This window comes from Botryllus schlosseri, chromosome 4 (assembly GCF_051294905.1).
Source record: "Botryllus schlosseri isolate E-star chromosome 4, Bs_hap1, whole genome shotgun sequence".
Taxonomy (NCBI): Eukaryota; Metazoa; Chordata; class Ascidiacea; order Stolidobranchia; family Styelidae; genus Botryllus; species Botryllus schlosseri.
Genome location: NC_137239.1, coordinates 12,691,079 through 12,710,706, shown reverse-complemented (window position 1 = coordinate 12,710,706; position 19,628 = coordinate 12,691,079). Strand labels below are relative to the sequence as shown.

Sequence of the window (19,628 nt, the reverse complement as noted above, 5' to 3'; positions counted from 1 at the left end):
TCCTCTATTTTTGGTACTTCTCATGTCGATCTGATTTTCGTTACTTCTACTTCTACTTCGTAATATTTTATGCTCTCCTTCCTACTTTTCGCTGTTTTCAGTTTGTCAAGTAGAAGTGGTTTAATCCTCCAATCAGGAGGACAGCCTGAGAAATTTCGTGGCCGTTTTCAAGGAGTATCAACATTCAATTTTCATAAAAGTTGTGTAAAGCCCAGAATTTTATTTGCGCTTCGCGCGCTCTGTGGATACAAAGTAACCAGTATCATTTCACGAAAGCATCGTTGAATATAATTTAGGTAGCGGGTCGTTGTGGTTCCTATCACACCGCATTGTCTTCCTTCGCACATATGAAATATTTCATCACAGTATATGTGGCTCATCATAACGTTTGAAACTGATGTTTCGCAATCTAGTATTTACTTATCTTACCGAAATCCAGCAGTCCACAGCGTGTGTCCTAATCAGGGATGGCGGACTCTGACTTTTTTAGTTTTAGAGCTGTTTTAGCATGCCACCACTGAAAATTTCTGAACTAAAGACATGAAATACATTTTCCGCTTTTAGAAGTAGTATTTATATTTCACTTTCAATTCCCGGTCTCATATACTTTGAGTTCTAATTAATATCAATTCCTATGTCTTGATAACATACATGTTGAAGTATAAAAGCAAGTGTAGTAATGCCTTTAATTTCCGGAAATAAAGCTACATAATATGCCATTTTTACGGTCCACCATATTTTTCACGTTTTTCACCATTTCTTACATTATATATTCACGTTTACTAATCACGCACAGTGTTTAGACTGTTTACACCGTATCCTATACAACTTCTCCGTATTGCTATTCGACTAAACTACGGGGCCCTATAATATGGGGGAATGCGTGATACCATGAGATTTTCTAAAACGTGCTGTTTGATTAAATAGAGGATAAAAGTATCGCCTTTCCATATCAATACTATCATTTTCATCCCATGATGCGGACGAATGCTTATGCTGTCGAAAATTGAATACCTCCTGGCATTCATCAATATGAATCAAGCTCAATACCTTTCGCACCTTTTAACAATCCCTGCGAACGAATTACGATCGTTTTCACAACTACTTACTTACTTACTTGAGTAGATTTAAAGTCAGACAATTCTACTTCGACTTCAAGTAGTTTTTAGTTGCTTGCGTAGAAAATACTTCTACTCGTACTAGAGTGGATTTTTTTCGTCGCTACTTCTACTTATACTTGAGTAGCTTTCTTGACTACTTTGACCACCTCTGGTTAAAACATCATTAATATCAGATTTTCAGAGCAGTATGATGAGTGGTTTTCTAGTTGTTGAGATCGTAATAATTTCTATTTTGAATTTCTACTCCAAATTTAGTAGAGTCTAATCTTGTACATTTAATCAATTTTCAGATATCAAGATCTTCACCGTTTCAACCACCAACGGTAAGAACATGTCAACATCAGGATTTTATCGTTGAAGCAACGATATTTTATTAGAAATGGGATCCGAATTAGAATTGAAATTCAAACTAGCGAACTAGTGGCCGCCCAAGCTTGTGCCCGCGTAAAGTCACGTCATTCCAGTTATGCCAGACGTTTTCCACCGGTGACTTAAATGTCTTAAATAAAAACTATATCGGAAATAATACGCAACCGAAATGATTCTAATTGACCTCCTACGCGTGGAAAGTAACGATATTTTATTGGAAATGGAATCCGAAGGAGAAATGAACTTCAAACTAGGGATTTCAAACAAGCCGTACGATTTTCATAATCTGTCCCGAAATAGTTTTTGAAGAACATACAATTAGATCAAAATTATTTTCTAGACGAAAAAAAAATAGGTTTTTAGAAAACAAAAATACATTGATTAGATTTTTCTCCTTTATTTTTTCGTACAATAGGAGGGAACTCGCATCATATTAAGCGTATGCCTTCTTACAATGCAAGAAACCAAATCTGACATGCACTAAATCATGGATTCTAAAATTGCCGTAGACGAGAGACAATAGTGGGTACTGGCGCATATTCATTTGAACATTTAAGTTTGAAGGGAGATAGAAGTTTAAAGTGACTAAATGCAGCGTTCAGGCAATGATTTTTATTATCTTTACTAACCAGGCAAACACTGCAATCTTCAGTGTTTCGCTTGCGTATAATGATAAGGGGTCTGTAGTTTTTGAGGGACTGCCGATGATCAATGTGAATCGGATTTTCTTTTACAAATTAATGAAGGCCGTGATAATGGTTAATGTGGAAGGGAAAATGTAACAAGCGCTCTTAGTCACGAAGTCTGCGACACTTTCATAAATTACGGCGAAGACCTTCCCATATAGTGCTATTTCTCCTAAAAATCAACTGCTATCACCAGTGTCGGAATCACATATCAACAAACAAGACGAAATTTGTTTTTAGTCACTGCAAAGTTTCACTCGAGTTATGTCTATTGCATATAAAAAAAAAAGTCTGAATTCATGTCGGGAGCAGCGTTGCGCAAATTTTTAAACGGACTCGAGTCGAATCTGATCTCTAATATCGCGATTTCGAATCAGTTTCAAGTAACAATAGTTTCATCTGGAATAATTCGAGGGGCCGTGTTAAATTTTTCCGACTTGGTGCCATCTTGCCACGCAAATTTACGTCATTCCAGTTATGCCAGAAGTTTTTCACAGATGTCTTTGATGTCTTAAATAAACTACACCGGAAATGATACAAATCCGAAATGAGCGTAATTGACTTTCTAAGCTCCACTTCGACTGCCTCACACACGAGATGGATTTGGAATATCAGTCTGCAAGGCCCGTCAAAAAAACTCAACTTGTCTATTAGGAATTACATTAAATACCACTAATATTGATTCTGCGACTCGTGGCGTCATCAAAATCTAGTAAATTGACCCGCCAGCACATTTCAGTTTAGGACCCCTGTGCAACAGTGCTCCAATTTTTTCAGCGCTCCTGAAAGTCAAAGAAGACCTCCACTTCTACAACAGGGCTACAGAAAATGGTAAGGGAACTTTCAGTGCAGGCAGATTTCTCAATTACTCGGTTCGGAATCTCTCACTCGTTTATGTGACAGTGTCGACTGCGGAAAAGTGCTAGTGTAAAAGGCAAATAACGCATTAGACTAACATATTATGATGTGTATCCGTGTGCGCGTTGAAAGGTCCTTTCATATACTTTGTAATTATAGCAAAAGCCCGACAATACCATGATCGCGGGAATACGACCGAAAGCGTGTGTCACTTATCGAATATTAAGTTATATGGGCAAATTCTTTAATCCAGGGGGTGTCAAACATACGGCACGCGCGCCGCATCCGGCCCACCAGACGATTTCATCAGGCCCGCGAAGCCATTATGAGTAGATATATGAATGGTTGTATTATCGATCACATTTCTAACAATTGTTGAGATTTTTACCATGACATAGTTCCAATAAATAATCCCCCAAGAATGGATATGTCGAGTACGCTCACCTACGTGTACGTAGCAGTGTTCAGGCATCACGTTACTTAAGATTTGGACATTGACACCCAATTCAGAGAAGGCAAAAGGTGCACGATGAGTTCGGAGTTTAATGGAAAATGGACCAAAAAATGAAGAGAAAACGCCAATATGAAACTGTTATATGTAGGTCACAAGGAGAATATAATAATAATGTCGTATCACTTCCGACTCAAAAGGTTCCCGGCCGCCAGAGAAACGAGAATCACGATTAAATAATAATGATCCAAATTAAATCGTCCGCGTGTACAGATAAATCTCGTTTATTCCTCACAACAAATACGGAGCAGGACTAACGTCAGATTACTACTAAAACAAAGAGAGCATAAAAATACGCCAGCTTATATCGTCGTTAGACGATTCACAGCGGTCTATAACTGTATTGTACCGGCCAATTATCGTCAGTCGCCAATTCTATTGCTTGCGAATAAAGGTGTTGCTAGAATAGGACCCGTGTGATCCGTTATGAAGTATTCGAGTAAAAAACAACAGCATTGCTATTGAGGTAAAATTTGGCAATCTTTTGACTGGTCCGGCCCGTGAGCGATCTGAAGGGATGAATCCGGCCCGTCACGCCATTGAGTTTGACACTCCTGCTTTTATCGGACTAGTTCATTACAAGGGTATCTGACTATATTGAAATTATCGTTCAGAATTCATGAGTCTCAAGAAAAACCTCAGCAACATTCAACAGACTACAGCGAAGGATAGTTCATATTCTTACAGCTGTCGTTCAAACTGTCGTTCAAACTACTCACTACTTAATGAATAACGCGTAAAGATATTTAATTCTTAATAGAGCAATCCGAAGTTGATTTTTAGGGAGACTTACTGGTAACTATTCAATAATATCAGAACTAGCGATCTGTGTAATGAGATATTTTCGAGTATAGCCTAGTTGACAACGGGATAATTTTAACATTTCATTGTAACCGTCTAATTAACCGGGGGCTAACTTCGAACTTTTTATTGAATTTTCAGACCTCCAGATCATCAACGTGACAACTGCCAACGGTAGGAACTTGTCGAATTAGAAAATGTATCGCTGATAGTAATGACTGTTTACTGAAGCTGAGAATATAATGACAAATGTATTTCGATCGACTGATTTGAAATAGGATGTATTATGGTCTCATAACCTGTCGCCTCGAGTACGACAAATCATTCATTTTATCGTGACGTTAGAAAATTTGTTCACTACTGATCACCGATATATTGCTGTGAGCTTAAATTACGTTGACATGATTAAATCACTCCATATATTCTGACTATAAGTCTATGGTAACGAGGCTGTACTGAGCCATGTGTTGTGAGCTATGATAGATGATATTCATGGCCAGAAGATGCCGGTTAGCATTAGGGTTGGGACTCCTGGATCAAATTTGAAATCCCGGGATTTTTGCTTCTCAATCCCGGCATTTCACGGGATTAGAAAAGTAGTGAAATGCACATACAAGCTACACAAACAAAATTTTTTCCTTGTAATATTGACGCAAAACATAAGAGCAGCAAGAGTATCATAATTTTGACCAGGGCTAGCGGGCCAATTTCGTAGTTTCTGATGACACGGCCGGCCTTAGAATCAAATAGAGGTATATGTATTTTCAAGCAGGCCTTATTTGACGGACCTTGCCGACTGGCATTCCATACACATTGTGATTGCCACGAAAAAGTCATATTTCTGAATAGTTTATTGAAAATATTGTTGTCCTTTGCATAATTTGGCAAAATAATGAGTTATTGAAAGTTAGACGCCAAGCGAAACGACAAAGGCATCATATCATCGTAAAAGCAGCCGCGTTATAATTTTGCAGCTAGCGGACATTTGACATGTGATAGCAATTCAAGTTTTTGGAGTGGTTTTAGAGCGAATTTTAAGTTGTCAAATCCGAAATAAGAAATTTTGTCGAATACTTGAAAGTTCAAAATACCGACACGGGCTGCAAAAATTGTTCTCGCTAGCCGAGTGTTTGAGACCTCTGTTTTAGACAATCAGCCAAGATTTGTGACACTCCTTTATTACCAAAATAGGAGATATGGCGCTACGTAAGCCTTGGTAGATGCTGTTACCTAGTCCCGGGATTTTATTGAGATTAAATCCGGGATCCGGATTGCTTCACAACCCGGGATCCCGGGTTCGGGATTTCCCGGGTCCCAACGCTAGTTAGCATACGTAGTACAAATCGGACTAGTTGATTTCAATCATCGCAGCATCGCTTCATCATTTGCAATAGTGACCCAAATTTTACATATGGGTTATTAAAAATCGAAAACAACCTACACTTCTGCAAGAAGACCAAGGCAGATTGTACTTGAGCTATGAATTGCAGATGTCTGACTTTTCAGCACATAATCTTTCAAACCTACTTGTCTGTGGCAAAGTCTACAGTTAACTGCTGGAGTGAAGTTGTCAAAAAGGAGTGATGTCGCAATTCGATGCAGTGCGACGTACAAGGTCATTACATCAACAGAACCTCTTTCATCTTCCTTATCATGGGCTTAAACTGCTCTGTAAATTCACAGTCGTTAAATGGGATCGCATTGGCACATCGTCCTTCGCATGTCATACGCAAAGCGTGTAATTGGTTGAAATATTCATTGCTTTGAATAGTGTGAACCCACTCCAATGTTTAGAGATTTCAAGTCTCAAGACAAGCCTGAGCAACATTTCTTGGACTACAGCGAATGGTATGTACTAATTTATGTTTAATGGGAATTATCAGAGAAGTGCGGCTTGTTCTACAGCCTTTGTCGCTTCATGCCAGCCTTAAATCATTAATCCAGTCCAAGTTACAATATGGAATCCTCTATTGGGGGTTGCCAGTAACACTGCACTCGAGTCACTGCAAAAACTACAACATAAAATACTCCGTATAAAAGTTAGGGCCCAAAAGGGGCCTGGTTGTCCTTCCAACGAGTCGCTGCTGAAGAGATTCGGTGTCCTAAATATAGAAGATATTCGGAAACTAGAAGTCGCCAAGTTGATGTCTCAGTTTCACTGCGTTCATTGCCCCGAATATTTCAATGACTTCTTTACCTCGGAATCAAAAGCGTACAAATACAACACAGGCGGGTCCACGTCGTCCAAATATCATATGATCGACAGAAAGGATCATCGCTCTATCAAATATGCCGGACCGGATGTGTGGAACAGTATCCCGCCGGCCATCCGACCGTCAACGAGCATAACCACATTCATGTCGAAATACAAGCTATTAATACTAAATAAATACTAGTCCAACCTCAAGATTACCGGACATAAACCTGACCTATCGATGTCGCCTTCCATGACATGCCACCGCAGTTTTGTCGCTTGCTTTTTTTCAATACTACCCTCTTTTACTTTTCAATCCGTGTACATGCCTCATCTTTACATCACCTAGGCCAAGGTGGGTGTCTGATTCCATAGACTACTCCAAGTGGCTACAACACCTTCCTATCTTTTCATTGTATCGCATTTTTGTGGTGTATGGAACTGATAAAATTGCTAATAAACCAATGATGATGATGATGATGATGATGATGATGATGATAAGATCCTTTCTGCTGTGTCAAAATTTCATCCGAACTGTTTATCACGTATTGAATGATCTTCGCCGTCAGTGCCACGAACGAAACTCCTCTCTTGCGGCAACTAAAACATAACTCCAAATATCGTTTCCTCTGCATAAATTGACTTAATAAAAATCATAATTTTTGATTTCACGATCAGTACGATGTCATGTCTTCTAGCTGTAATGAAAAAATGATTATAACCTTTCATTGCTAATACAAAATTATAAAGAGCCTAACCTTGTACTTTTCGATCTATTTCTAGGTCTCTCGACCTTCAACGAGACAACCTCTAACGGTAAGAGCTTGTCAAATTCGGAATAATATATAGTTGAATGATAGACGGTTTACTAAAACTGGTAGGCTACTGGAAAAGAAATGAATTCCAACCAATTGCTATGTCTGTTATTCAAACAATGTATATGCATAATATTACTTAAAAGTTTTTACTAAAACAAATACCAATGGGAAACAATTTTGAACAAAAAAATTGTTGACTTTGATTTTGCAGATGATTTATGCTAATTTTTGCGTTCTGATTCCAAAAATGACGCTGGTTTTCTTCTATCACGTCAAGTTTTTGCGCTATGACATATGCCCAAAATATGCAACTTTTCACGAATTTAGCCATATTAATTTTCCATACCATAAGAAATCCACACTTTTATCATAGAATAAGTTATATGGCCAAGGGCTGAATTTAATGACTAGGAAAAAGGTACTGGTATCGATCAATACCGATGGTTTCATCAGTGTTTGGTTAGAGGATGCAAACATCCGAGGATATTTCAGACACATATTTGATGCAAACTGCAGGATATGACAAGAAAATCAAACATTACATATACTATCAGACATAGCTCCAATAGTCGAATTAGCTTATCCAATGTAACTTGAAACTCCTCTGCGCTCGATAATTTGGATCAAGATCTTAGGGATAGCAGGCCTAATGAAGAAGATTTTGAAATCGAAGATGATTCAGAACGTACAGTTGTACATTAACACAAGTTAAATGATATTACATAAGCTTCTGGACTTGGAATAGAAATATTCGGATTCGGCCCGCGTCGGGATTTTGAGCGGCCCGTGGACAGCTTCCGGTCCTACATAATAATGTGGCCCTTGACCCGGGTCTAAGTACATTTGCTAGCAAACCTTTTCGACCATAAACATATACAAATCAAAGCGACATTCAAATGTATCATATGTTCACTTGCAGTCCTTCATAAGGGTTTGTACCAGGGTTGTAATGACTCCAGTCGGACTCGAGTCGCGAATTTTTGGTGACTCGACTTGACTCGAGTCATTTCCCTAAAAATGAAAAAAATGACTCGACTCGACTCGACTTGATTCAATTTGTGCATTGACTCGACTTGCACTCGAGTCATTGCGCATGACTCGGATAAAGTCATATGACTCGAGACTGGGTCTACCAAGTCAGGCCTTTCATTGTAATTTCGAAGAATAGTAAAGTTACCACACCATAACTATTTCGCCCATCGGTACTGATACTTAAAAATGCTACCAGAAACTGTTACAAGTGAAGAAAATTAGTACATTATGAATGCGAAGCTTTTGATATCACCGACCAAAGTTGTAATAATTGGGTTTCCCATGACTTTTAACTCGGAACTGAGCAAGTGAACAGTCAACACAATGACTTGGACTGGGACTCGAGTCAAAATTTTATGACTCGAACTCGACACTCTACTCCGTGAGTTGGATCGGACTTGACTCGGGGATTAATTGCAAATAACTCGACATGACTTGAGGCAAAACCATAAAATTGACATTGACTTGTGAATCAAAACCTTGTGACTTGGTTACAACCATGGTTTGTACCTTCAAAGATCTTGTTGACAAGTTTGATCGCCCCCAGCTACTGAAGTACATTACGTTAATAAATTCTTTACGCTTAAAATTTAAATCAAATACGATTTACTCCTTGTATAGGTGGATAAATAAGCGATTAATGTATCGATTCAGGAATACGGCCTGCCAAGTAGAATACCTCATTTCCCATATCCGGCCCGCCGACTGCAGAAGCTGCCCGCTCCTGCACTAGCAGATTGAGAAAACAATCGGTCTACCCTATTTCTGGTTATTAATACGTAGAACTAACTCGTAGAACTTGAACGAACATCAACACCTCAACAGTACGCTTGTATTCAAACTGTTTTGAACCATGCCCATCGCTTCCATATCAGCTAATCGACTTGACGTTTGTCTATGCCTGGCAGTTAAACGCAGTTTAAATGCTGCTTCCTAGACAGTACCAGGCTAGAGACGGTTGATTACGTATACCTATCGAATTCAACTGAAGTGTGGTTTTAATTATGTCAATGAATTGTCACGGGGACTTTTGACGTAACATGTCGGTACAAATGACTCTGTAATCTAAAGTATACATATGCATTACTGGGATCAAAGATTTCCTGACCGTCACTTTCCTTATCCTTTAACACTAGAACTACCGGAACTTCGAACTACCTAGAACTACCTTGTGGCTTTTTTGACGCATGTTGAATTTTATTCGATTAAATGCATTCAACGGAGCTAAAAATCAGCACAAATCTCAACAAACGCCATCAGACACTATTGTTTATTGCGCTCACAGCTACTTGCAATATTTTAGACACACCTTAGTGCAACACTTATATAACAAATCGCCGTTTTCTTTTGAAACATATAAGGGTTGTTCTGGTGCGCATTTGGTATTTGAGCACGTTCTTTAAAAATTTGGAGTAGGTTCCAGATCCGCTTTAGCCACATCACCATACTTGGTTATTGCTGACATATCACAAAGCTTATCACATAAGATTTGCATTATGCAATCTCGCAACTACAATCCTCGATTTGCATATTTTTATAGTATTGGCATTTTGGCAAGTAGAAGATCATTCACATTTTAAGAAACCATTCACGGACCATCGTCGACTTGTTGGTACCCACATAGAATACTGCCTTGCAACCTGGCAAATAATATCCCCCTGGTTTTGTTTCGTTATAACATTTAACCGTCACTGGTTTCTTGTTTCTGTTGTTTCTGAAGGAAACAGTTACCTCCGGTTGGAGTGAACTCAATACATATGTGTACAACTTCGATCTCTACACTGGCATCTCGCCGTTATGCTTATCAACAAGATCATAGCTTTGAAAAGTGTGGCTACATGAAGCTGCCTGTGTTCCTTCTGGTCCTTGGTAGCTTCAGGCAAATTTTGACAATAGTGTCAACTGGGACTTCGTTCGCTTCTCCAAGCTTATACAGCCACATTCACGTAACATTATTTCAAGGTGGATTACATCAGACTCTTCCCATTACTATGCTTGGCAAATGTATGGATTACAGAAGAGGTGTCCTGTCCTATCCTTGCCTAAATATGAAACGCTCTTGTACAAATACTTGGTAGCAGCAGCGTCCGCCATTTGACATTTTACCCCAATTATTTGCTGGCATTTCGATCATGTAATAAACGAAAACAATATTATCTTTATCGAGTCTACACCTTTTTTTACTCCTTATGTCAATAGAAAGCCCATGACTTCCATGCACCTGTTCCCTGGAGGGTTTGACTAAACATAATGCACTCGTGCCCTCAGTCCTCAATTGCATTCAATTTACTAGATCCATCTCTCTCTCCCCCCGAAGATCCATCTCGTAGACCAGAGCAAAGGCCCTTTGCCCTTGTACAACCCTAGTATATTAGTATGGACAATACAGATGTCGGTACATTTCAAACGGTACAATGGTACATTTCAAATTTCATGTCCTGTAACACGCTGAGCTTCATAAATATAATATTACAGAGCTTTGGTGACTCAGAGCGAGGAAGATCTACGGCCTTCAATTACAAGGGATGTTGTTGCTAACACAGTTAGACCAATTTGATATTAACACAGTTCTGTTGTTACAAACTACTTCTCTGCGTTTAGCAGATAGATAACCTCTTTCAAGAATATGAAACTGCGATGCCTTAAGGTAGAAAACTGCGATGCGTCAAAAAAGCCACTCGGGAGTTCTAGGTAGTTCTGTGTATAACTTTTTTATTTGCACTAGATGAGTGATGAAAATCATAGGTAAAGTGGCCTACATAAAATAAATAAAAGTCAAGAAGTTTCAGACGAACAGCGTAGGATTTGACTGAATGCCAGCTCTTCAAAAATGAAAATGCGTCAAAAAAGCCACTTGATCGTTCTAGTGTTAACAATGTTGCAAATCTTATTTTTAGGGATTGCACATTTGAACGAAATTTTACGTAACCTCAACAGGACCACAGTGAATGGTACGTATGGTACCTTGAACGATCAGAATCGTTCATTATCCTGCGCAAAACTATTCGAACTTTGGCGATATGCTGACGAATAGATATGCAGCCTGCTGCAATAAACAAACATGAACAGAGAGAACCATTTATATGGTTATTCATTACATCTATGATATCAAATCCTTTTGCATTTTCACATAAGCATCACTGATTACCATAGTCTTTTGAAAAAAATATATAATATGCATTAATATTTATGCTTTACCTACTTTCACATCTGTGATCACAACTACCATTCAGAGATTACAGACATCAAGCAAACATTGAGCAACTTCTCAAGGATCTCGGCGGAAGGTGAGTAATAATTTAACCGTAATACCGATCAAATGGTTCCTACTGGATACTGATGAAGTGTAGGCCAACTATTGTATGTGTTGTGTGAGATAGGTAAAGAAGCATGGTTGCAGTCACTCGATATCGCCCGCTTTATGAACCACTGGTCAAATAATTTGGCCATTTGCTGTATTAAGAAGAAATATTACAAGATCTCAACTTACTTACATGCGTGCAGTGACAGCTTTCCACGCTGCATCAAATATTGATTTCATGTATTCTAATGTTTCAGACACGATCAATTACGCTACAGATGAAAATAGCATTTCTAATTAAAATATCTGGGTTCATTAGAGTGCATGAGATATATATAGAACGATGTGAATATATATAACGTGCATCATAGAAACTATGTTTTTCTGTACTACCTCTATTCCATAAATATTTTGACTCGATAAAATCACATACCGTGTCTACACTGCGCTGTGCATATAGTAACAATGCCTCCCCTATACCCATTTAATATTTAATATCAGAGCGGTATATTTAATAGAAAGTTTTGATCAACCACTGACGGTCATTTTTAGCCAAGGTTTTGTCGCCGCCGATCTTTTTGTCACCGCAATTTTCCAGCGGTATGTCTTTACGTCGTTATGTGTTGGCATCGAAATGAATTTTTCATAGGCCCGGAAACGCACGTTGCACACCCCATACACCAGTGGTCGGGAACCTATGGCTCGCGAGCTATATATGGCTCTTTTGGGTATAACATATGGCTCTTTGACATATTTTTAGGTTTTTACTTAATTATATCAATATTGCAAGAACTTATTAGTAAATTTTCATAACGGTGAGAATAATTATTCTGGTGGCAGCATAAACATGTATTCGAGAAGTCAAGGCAGTGACGTATCCTGGGTTAAGGGTTCGGACCCCTTTACAAAATCCCCAAATTTAGTTGCTGCAGCGCCAGCGACCAATATCTCTCGCGAATTCGATGAACCCGACATCGCGCACCGCGTAATCTTGGATTGCACCATACGTTGATTGATGAAAGAGACAGCAGACGGCCAAATGACAATCAAGTTTTCAAATACACATTGTCTTCCTGGTCTATGCCGAGAAATGAACTGTCTTGGAAGTGACATTCCTATTACAAATTCAAATTACAAACAACGCTTAGCTATCTACGTTGTTGATTGTTGAGTAGCTTTCTGGTACCGCCGTTAAATGTAGGCGTATAGTGCAACATCTATGTCACCGCCGTATACTTTGAGAATTGAGAAGTCGATCAATATTTATAGTTTCGGAATCAGTGCTATAGTTATATTAGATTAATATCAGTTATTATAGATTCTGAGCTGTTTACGATGAATTGCGATATCACAGGATGATTAGTAGCCTACGAATTTTTACCGAGAAAACAAGGCGACCTCGACGAATCCCATGTAGTGAGTTCGAATTAGTACTACCATGACATCACCATGTTTCAATTGTGACGTAACAATTATTGACATGTATGGCTCTTTGGGAGTTAAAATGGAAAATAAATGGCCAACATGGCTCTTCAGACGAAAAAGGTTCCCGACCACTGCCATACACAAATATTAGTTCCAGTTCCAGTTCCAGATCGCTCCGGTACCGTAGCGACCCAACATTATACCTATTGCGACCCATATTATAAGAACCATTATTGAGGAAAATTTGACAGTATAGCTTGCCAATTTGAGTCTATAATGATGGTATTTACTGCTATCTTTGGGTCTCGTGCGAATGAAACATTTATTAGGAAATATGATGATTGTTCAGAGGAAGAAAGCTTAAAGTCAAATTGTCATCATTTTTCCCGCGTGCCGCAGGCTCAGGCGCGCTGATGCACTGTATGTGTGACATTACACCCGCGTGTTGTTGAACTTTGAGTGAGCCAATTGTTATTAGTCATTTGTTGCATGCTGTTCTTTCTTGACCGTCTATCAGTATAGCCGGTATAGTGAGGAGCACAAGATTCCGAGTTAGTATTTTTATATGGGTCACATCATTTTCCTATGATGTTCGCATCTGTATACTGTGGGGCTCTGATTGCAGAGGGCGCTACTATATTATTTCATGAAGTCACACAAATCGCGCGGAGCGCTAAGAAAATTCGCAGATTAATTAGAATGTCTTGGGAAATCGGGAGTCAATTCGAAAATTCATAATGCATGTCGGTGGCCGCCAACACATACTAATTGAATTGCGTGTTCACGGATGCTCAAATTTCCCTCTACGGCCAAAGGTTGGTCACCCCAGGTTTATTTGAATTATTCCAAGTCAGAAAACGTAACAATTCTTCAAGATTTTCATCCGCATTTATCAGGATTTTCATCCACTCCACGTGTGCCATCCGAACTGCATTATTTTCATCCGCGCAAAGTGCGTACCATTCCACGGGTTCAGAAGCACTGGTCCAGGGTTACCATATGTCCTCCTTCAGGAGGATTTCCCGTCCTTTTTCAAGAAATCAAAAGCGTCCTCCGATGACGCGCAAATGCCCTTCTTTTCCGCAATTCGTCCCCCTTTGGAGATTTGAGAGCCAGCGAGACAATTTAAAGTGCTATCTGGATTTCGACGGCAAGGTTAACTGAAGTGAAAGGTCAACTCCAACCTATTATTATACGTGGGGACTGGTCATTCGGGACTATAACCGAATAAATGACAACTCATCAAAATTAGTAGTAAAATTTGCAAATTGCCCGTATTGCTGAATGCTACTTGGTCTTTTGTGGTTGTAGAAAGTGTCTTCTTTTTCGGATGTCAGAATATGGTGTCCCTACTACAGTGTCGACAATGTACTTGTCAGGTTCTAGAAAAAGGAGGTATTTACCGGCGCTGATAAACCTCGTTGTATTACCGATAGGTTGATGATACTTGCGTGGTTTTTGAAAATGAGCGGTGGTGCGATGTCTTTTTACTCAAACTCAATTCATGTACCATTCTTTTAAATTAACGGCGAAGAAGAACAAAAGAATATTCTGCAATATCGTGACGCATTAGTAGAGAAAGTGAACCATCTATTCGTTACGTCGGTTTACCAAAAACCAGCGTTCAACCGTCATTATGTCAAGTGAAACCGCTTCTGACCGACGAAACGTAAATCAAATTCGATTGCCACCCTTGCTCATAGAGCATGGTGATTTTCTCCTATTGAAAATTGGCACACTGACACACTCGATACAGCTTGCACGATAGCGACCTAAACAGATCGATACGATCAAACTATTTTCCCCATGAAGAGTAGCATAATTCATTGATTCTATCTGTGGTATCAAGAACTTGAACTTTACTGATTTTTAAGGCTCTTCGATGAAAATGAATTCTGCATCGATATCTATTAATTTTGTGATTGCATATTTTTGATGCAATTACCGTTCAGATAATACACACCTCAAGGAAAGTCTGAGCAACTTCACACGGACGTCAGCGGATGGTGAGCATCAATTTCAATGTAATATCGATCCAATATCTCGTAAGGGATGTTGGTGTGATATTATGATCACAGTCACTCGATATCGCCCACAGTGGAAACCACTAGTCTAAGCTCAAGCTCGTACATAAGGCTGCGATCAATTAATTCCCATCATGTATTTAAAATTTAGGACAGAATCCTTCAATCATTTTTGTCAGCGACAATGGCAGATTGTTGCAGGGACAGAAAAGAAAGAAAATAACGTATCAATGCATTGCGACGCATAGTGTCGCGTGCGGGTCTTAACCGTCTACAAAATTCTATTTTATTTCATCATCATGACTGTAAGAGATCAGTGAAGTATCGGAAGCAAAATATGATCGTAATAATGTCCCAATCCCATCCATCGATAATTATATCCAGTAAACGAATTATGTATAATGGTCGTATTATTCAATATTTTGAATAGTGTGACCATTCAAATTATTCTTCAGAGATACAAAGTGTCAAGAAAAACCTACGCAACATGCAACGGACTGCAGCGAACGGTGTGTACTAATTTATATTTCAAACCGATGATATGATTCGTGCTGCTCTATCACTATTGCGTCCGAGCTGTGCATTACTAAATTACTTATTGAATAATTGTCTCGTTACTCTCGTGTATTTCATTTCTTACAGGCACGAACAGAAACTTAAAGTATTTTTTTTATCTCAAAATGATCGGTTAAAACCAGAGGTGGTCAATAACGAAGTACTTCCACTTTTTCGAAGTACTCAAGTAGTTTTCCTCTAATTCTGGTACTTCTCAAGTAGATCTGATTTTCGTTACTTCTACTTCTTTGTAATATTCTATGCTCGTCTTCCTACGTTTCGTTGTTTTCAGTTCGTCAAGTAGAAGTAGTTTAATCCTCCAATCAGGAAGACAGCCTGAGAAATTTCGTGGCCGTTTTCAAGGAGTATCAACATTCAATTTTCATAAAAGTTGAGTAAAGCCCAGAATTTCCTTTGCGCTTCGCGCGCTCAGTAGATACAAAGTAACCAGTATCATTTCACGGAAGTATCGTTGAATATAATTTAGGTAGCGGGTCGGTGTTGTTCCGATGATACCGCATTGTCTCCCTTCGCACATATAAAATATTTCTAGCATTCTAGCATCTAGCATTTACTTATCATATCGTAATCCAGCAGTCCATGACCTGTTCTAATCTAGAAAAGTGGACTCTGACTTTTTTAGTTTTAGAGCTGTTTTAGCATGCCACCATTGAAACTTTCTGAACTAAAGACATGAAATACATTTTCCGCTTTTAGAAGTAGTATTTATATTTCACTTTCAATTCCGGGTATCATATACTTTGAGTTCTAATTAATATCACTTCTTATGTCTTGATAACTTACATGTTGAAGTATAAAAGCAAGTGTAGTAATGCCTTTAATTTCCGGAAATAAAGCTACACAATATGGCATTTATAGGATCCACCATATTTTACACGTTTTTCACCATTTCTTTCATTATATATTCACGTTTACTAATCACGCAAACTGTTTAGACTGTTTACACCGTATCCTATACAACTTCTCCGTTTCGCTCTTCGACTAAACTACGGGGCCCTATAATATGGGGGGCGCATACCATGATATTTTCTAAAACGTGCGGTTTGATTAAACGGAGGATATAAGTATCGCGTTTCCATATCAATACTATCATTTTCATCCCATGATGCGGACGAATGCTCATGCTGTCGAAAATTGCTCGATACCTTTCGCATAGCTAATTTGCACCTTTTGACAATCCCTGCGAACGAATTACGATCGTTTTCACAACTACTTACTTACTTGAGTAGATTTAAAGTCAGACAATTCTACTTCTACTTCAAGTAGTTTTTAGTTGCTTGCGTAGGAAATACTTCTACTCGTAATTGAGTAGATTTTTTCGGCGCTACTTCTACTTCTCCTTGAGTAGCTTTCTTGACTACTTTGACCACCTCTGGTTAAAACATCATTAATATCAGATTTTCAGAGCAGTATGATGAGTGGTTTTCTCGTTGTTGAGATCGTAATAATTTATATTTTGAATTTCTACTTCAAATTTAGTAGAGTCTAATCTTGTACATTTAATCAATTTTCAGATATCCAGATCCTCAACGTTTCAACCACCAACGGTAAGAACATGTCAACATCAGGATTTTATCGTTGAAGCAACGATATTTTATTAGAAATTGGGATCCAAATTAGAATTGAAATTCAAACCAGCGAACTAGTGGCCGAGCAAACTTGTGCCCGCGTAAAGTCACGTCATTCCAGTTATGCCAGACGTTTTTCACCGGTGACTTTAATGTCTTAAATAAAAACTGCACCGGAAATGATACGCAACCGAAATGATTCTAATTGACCTCCTAAGCGTGGAAAGTAACGATATTTTATTGGAAATGGAATCCGAAGGAGAAATGAACTTCAAACTGGGGATTTCAAACAAGGCGTACGATTTTTATAATCTGTCCCGAAATAGTTTTTGAAGAACATAAAATTCCATCAAAATAATTTTCGAGACGAAAGAAAAAATAGGTTTTTGGAAAACAAAAATACATTGATTAGATTTTCCTCCTTTATTTTTTCGTACAGTAGGAGGGAACTCGCATCATATTAAGCGTATCCCTTCTTACAATGCAAGAAACGTAATCTGACATGCACTAAATCATGGATTCTAAAATTGCCGTAGACGAGAGACAATAGAGGGTATACTGGCGCATATTCATTTAATCGTTTAGGTGTGAAGCGAGATAGAAGTTTAAAGTGACTAAATGCAGCGTTCAGACAGTGTTTTTTATTATCTTTACTAACCAGGCAAACACTGCAATCTTCAGTGCTTCGCTTGCATATAATGATAAGGGGTCTGTAGTTTTTGAGGGACTGCCGATGATCAATGTGAATCGGATTTTCTTTTACAAATTGATGAAGGCCGTGATAATGGTTAATGTGGAAGGGAAAATGTAACAAGCGCTCTTAGTCACGAAGTCTGCGATACTTTCATAAATTACGGCGAAGACGCTCCCATATAGTGCTATTTCTCCTAAAAATCAACTGCTATCACCAGTGTCGGAATCACATATCTACAAAAAAGACGCAATTCCTTTTTAGTCACTGCAAAGTTTCACTCGAGTTATGTCCATTGTATATAAAAAAAAGCCTGAATTCATGTCGGGAACAGCGCTGCGCAAATTTTTAAATGGACTCGAGTCGAATCTAATCTCTAATATCGCAATTTCGTATCAGTTTCAAGTAACAATAGTTTCATCTGGAATAGTTCGAGTGGCCGTGTTAAATTTTTCCGACTTGGTGCCATCTGGGCACGCAGATTTACGTCATTCCAGTTATGCCAGACGTTTTTCACGGGTGTCTTTGATGTCTTAAATAAACTACACTGGAAATGATAATAAACCTAAATGAGCGTAATTGACTTCCTATGCTCCACTTCGACTGCCTCACTCACGCGATGGATTTTGAAACTCAGTCTGCAAGGCCCGTCAAAAAAGTCATCTTATTTATTCGGAATGACATTGAATACCACTAATATTGATTTTGCGACTCGCGGCGTTATCAAAATCTAGTAAATTGACCCGCCAGCACATTTCAGTTTAGGACCCCTGTGCAACAGTGTTCCAATTTTTTCAGCGCTCCTGAAAGTCAAAGAAGACCTTCACTTCAACAACAGGGCTACAGAAAATGGTAAGTGAACTTTCAGTGCAGGCAGATTTCTCAATTACTCGGTTTGGAATCTCTCACTCGTTTATGTGACAGTGTCTACTGCGGAAAAGTGCTGGTGTAAAAGGCAAATAACGCTTTAGACTAACATATTATGGTGTGTATCCGTGTGCGCGTTCAAAGGTCCTTTCATATACTTTGTAATTATAGCAAAAGCCCGACAATACCATGATCGCGGGAATACGACCGAAAGCGTGTGTCACTTATCGAATATTACGTCACATGAGCAAATTCTTTAATCCAGGGGGTGTCCAACATACGGCCCGCGCGCCGCATCCGGCCCACCAGACGATTTCATCAGGCCCGCGAAGCCATTATGAGTAGATATATGAATGGCTGTATTACCGATCACATTTCTAGCAATTGTTGAGATTTTTACTATGACATAGTTCTAATAAATAATCAATTAAATAGTATATTCATATTGAAATGAACCCGAATATTTTCGGCTGACACTCGTCAGGGGTAATCGTCAGCAACTAGTAGAGAATTGGAAAGAACATTGTATATCAACAATGACGATTGCCCCTGACGAGTGTCAGCCGAAAATATTCGGGTTCATTTCGATATGAATATACTTTTTAATTGTATATTGAAGTTCTGTACCTCCAAGAAGCTCTTCTAATAAATAATCCCTCAAGAAAGCACATGTCGAGTACGCTCACCTACGTGTACGTAGCAGTGTTCAGGCATCACTTTACTTACGAATTGGACATTGACACCCAATTTAGAGGAGGCTAATGGTGCACGATGAGTTCGGAGTTT

At 38.8% G+C, this 19,628-nt stretch overlaps 1 protein-coding gene across 1 annotated transcript in view; it reads left to right on the top strand.

Annotated features, from left to right (window-relative positions):
* The window catches only part of LOC145438136 (uncharacterized), a 146,095-nt gene that overhangs the window by 63,405 nt on the left and 63,062 nt on the right, over positions 1 to 19,628 (top strand). The window contains exons 24-34 of the mRNA XM_080315509.1: positions 1,412 to 1,444; positions 2,954 to 3,007; positions 4,488 to 4,520; positions 6,141 to 6,194; positions 7,324 to 7,356; positions 11,288 to 11,341; positions 11,624 to 11,677; positions 15,069 to 15,122; positions 15,596 to 15,649; positions 17,231 to 17,263; positions 18,774 to 18,827. Coding sequence (XP_080171635.1) covers positions 1,412 to 1,444; positions 2,954 to 3,007; positions 4,488 to 4,520; positions 6,141 to 6,194; positions 7,324 to 7,356; positions 11,288 to 11,341; positions 11,624 to 11,677; positions 15,069 to 15,122; positions 15,596 to 15,649; positions 17,231 to 17,263; positions 18,774 to 18,827 — 510 coding nt within the window. The remainder of the gene's footprint in view (positions 1 to 1,411; positions 1,445 to 2,953; positions 3,008 to 4,487; positions 4,521 to 6,140; positions 6,195 to 7,323; positions 7,357 to 11,287; positions 11,342 to 11,623; positions 11,678 to 15,068; positions 15,123 to 15,595; positions 15,650 to 17,230; positions 17,264 to 18,773; positions 18,828 to 19,628) is intronic.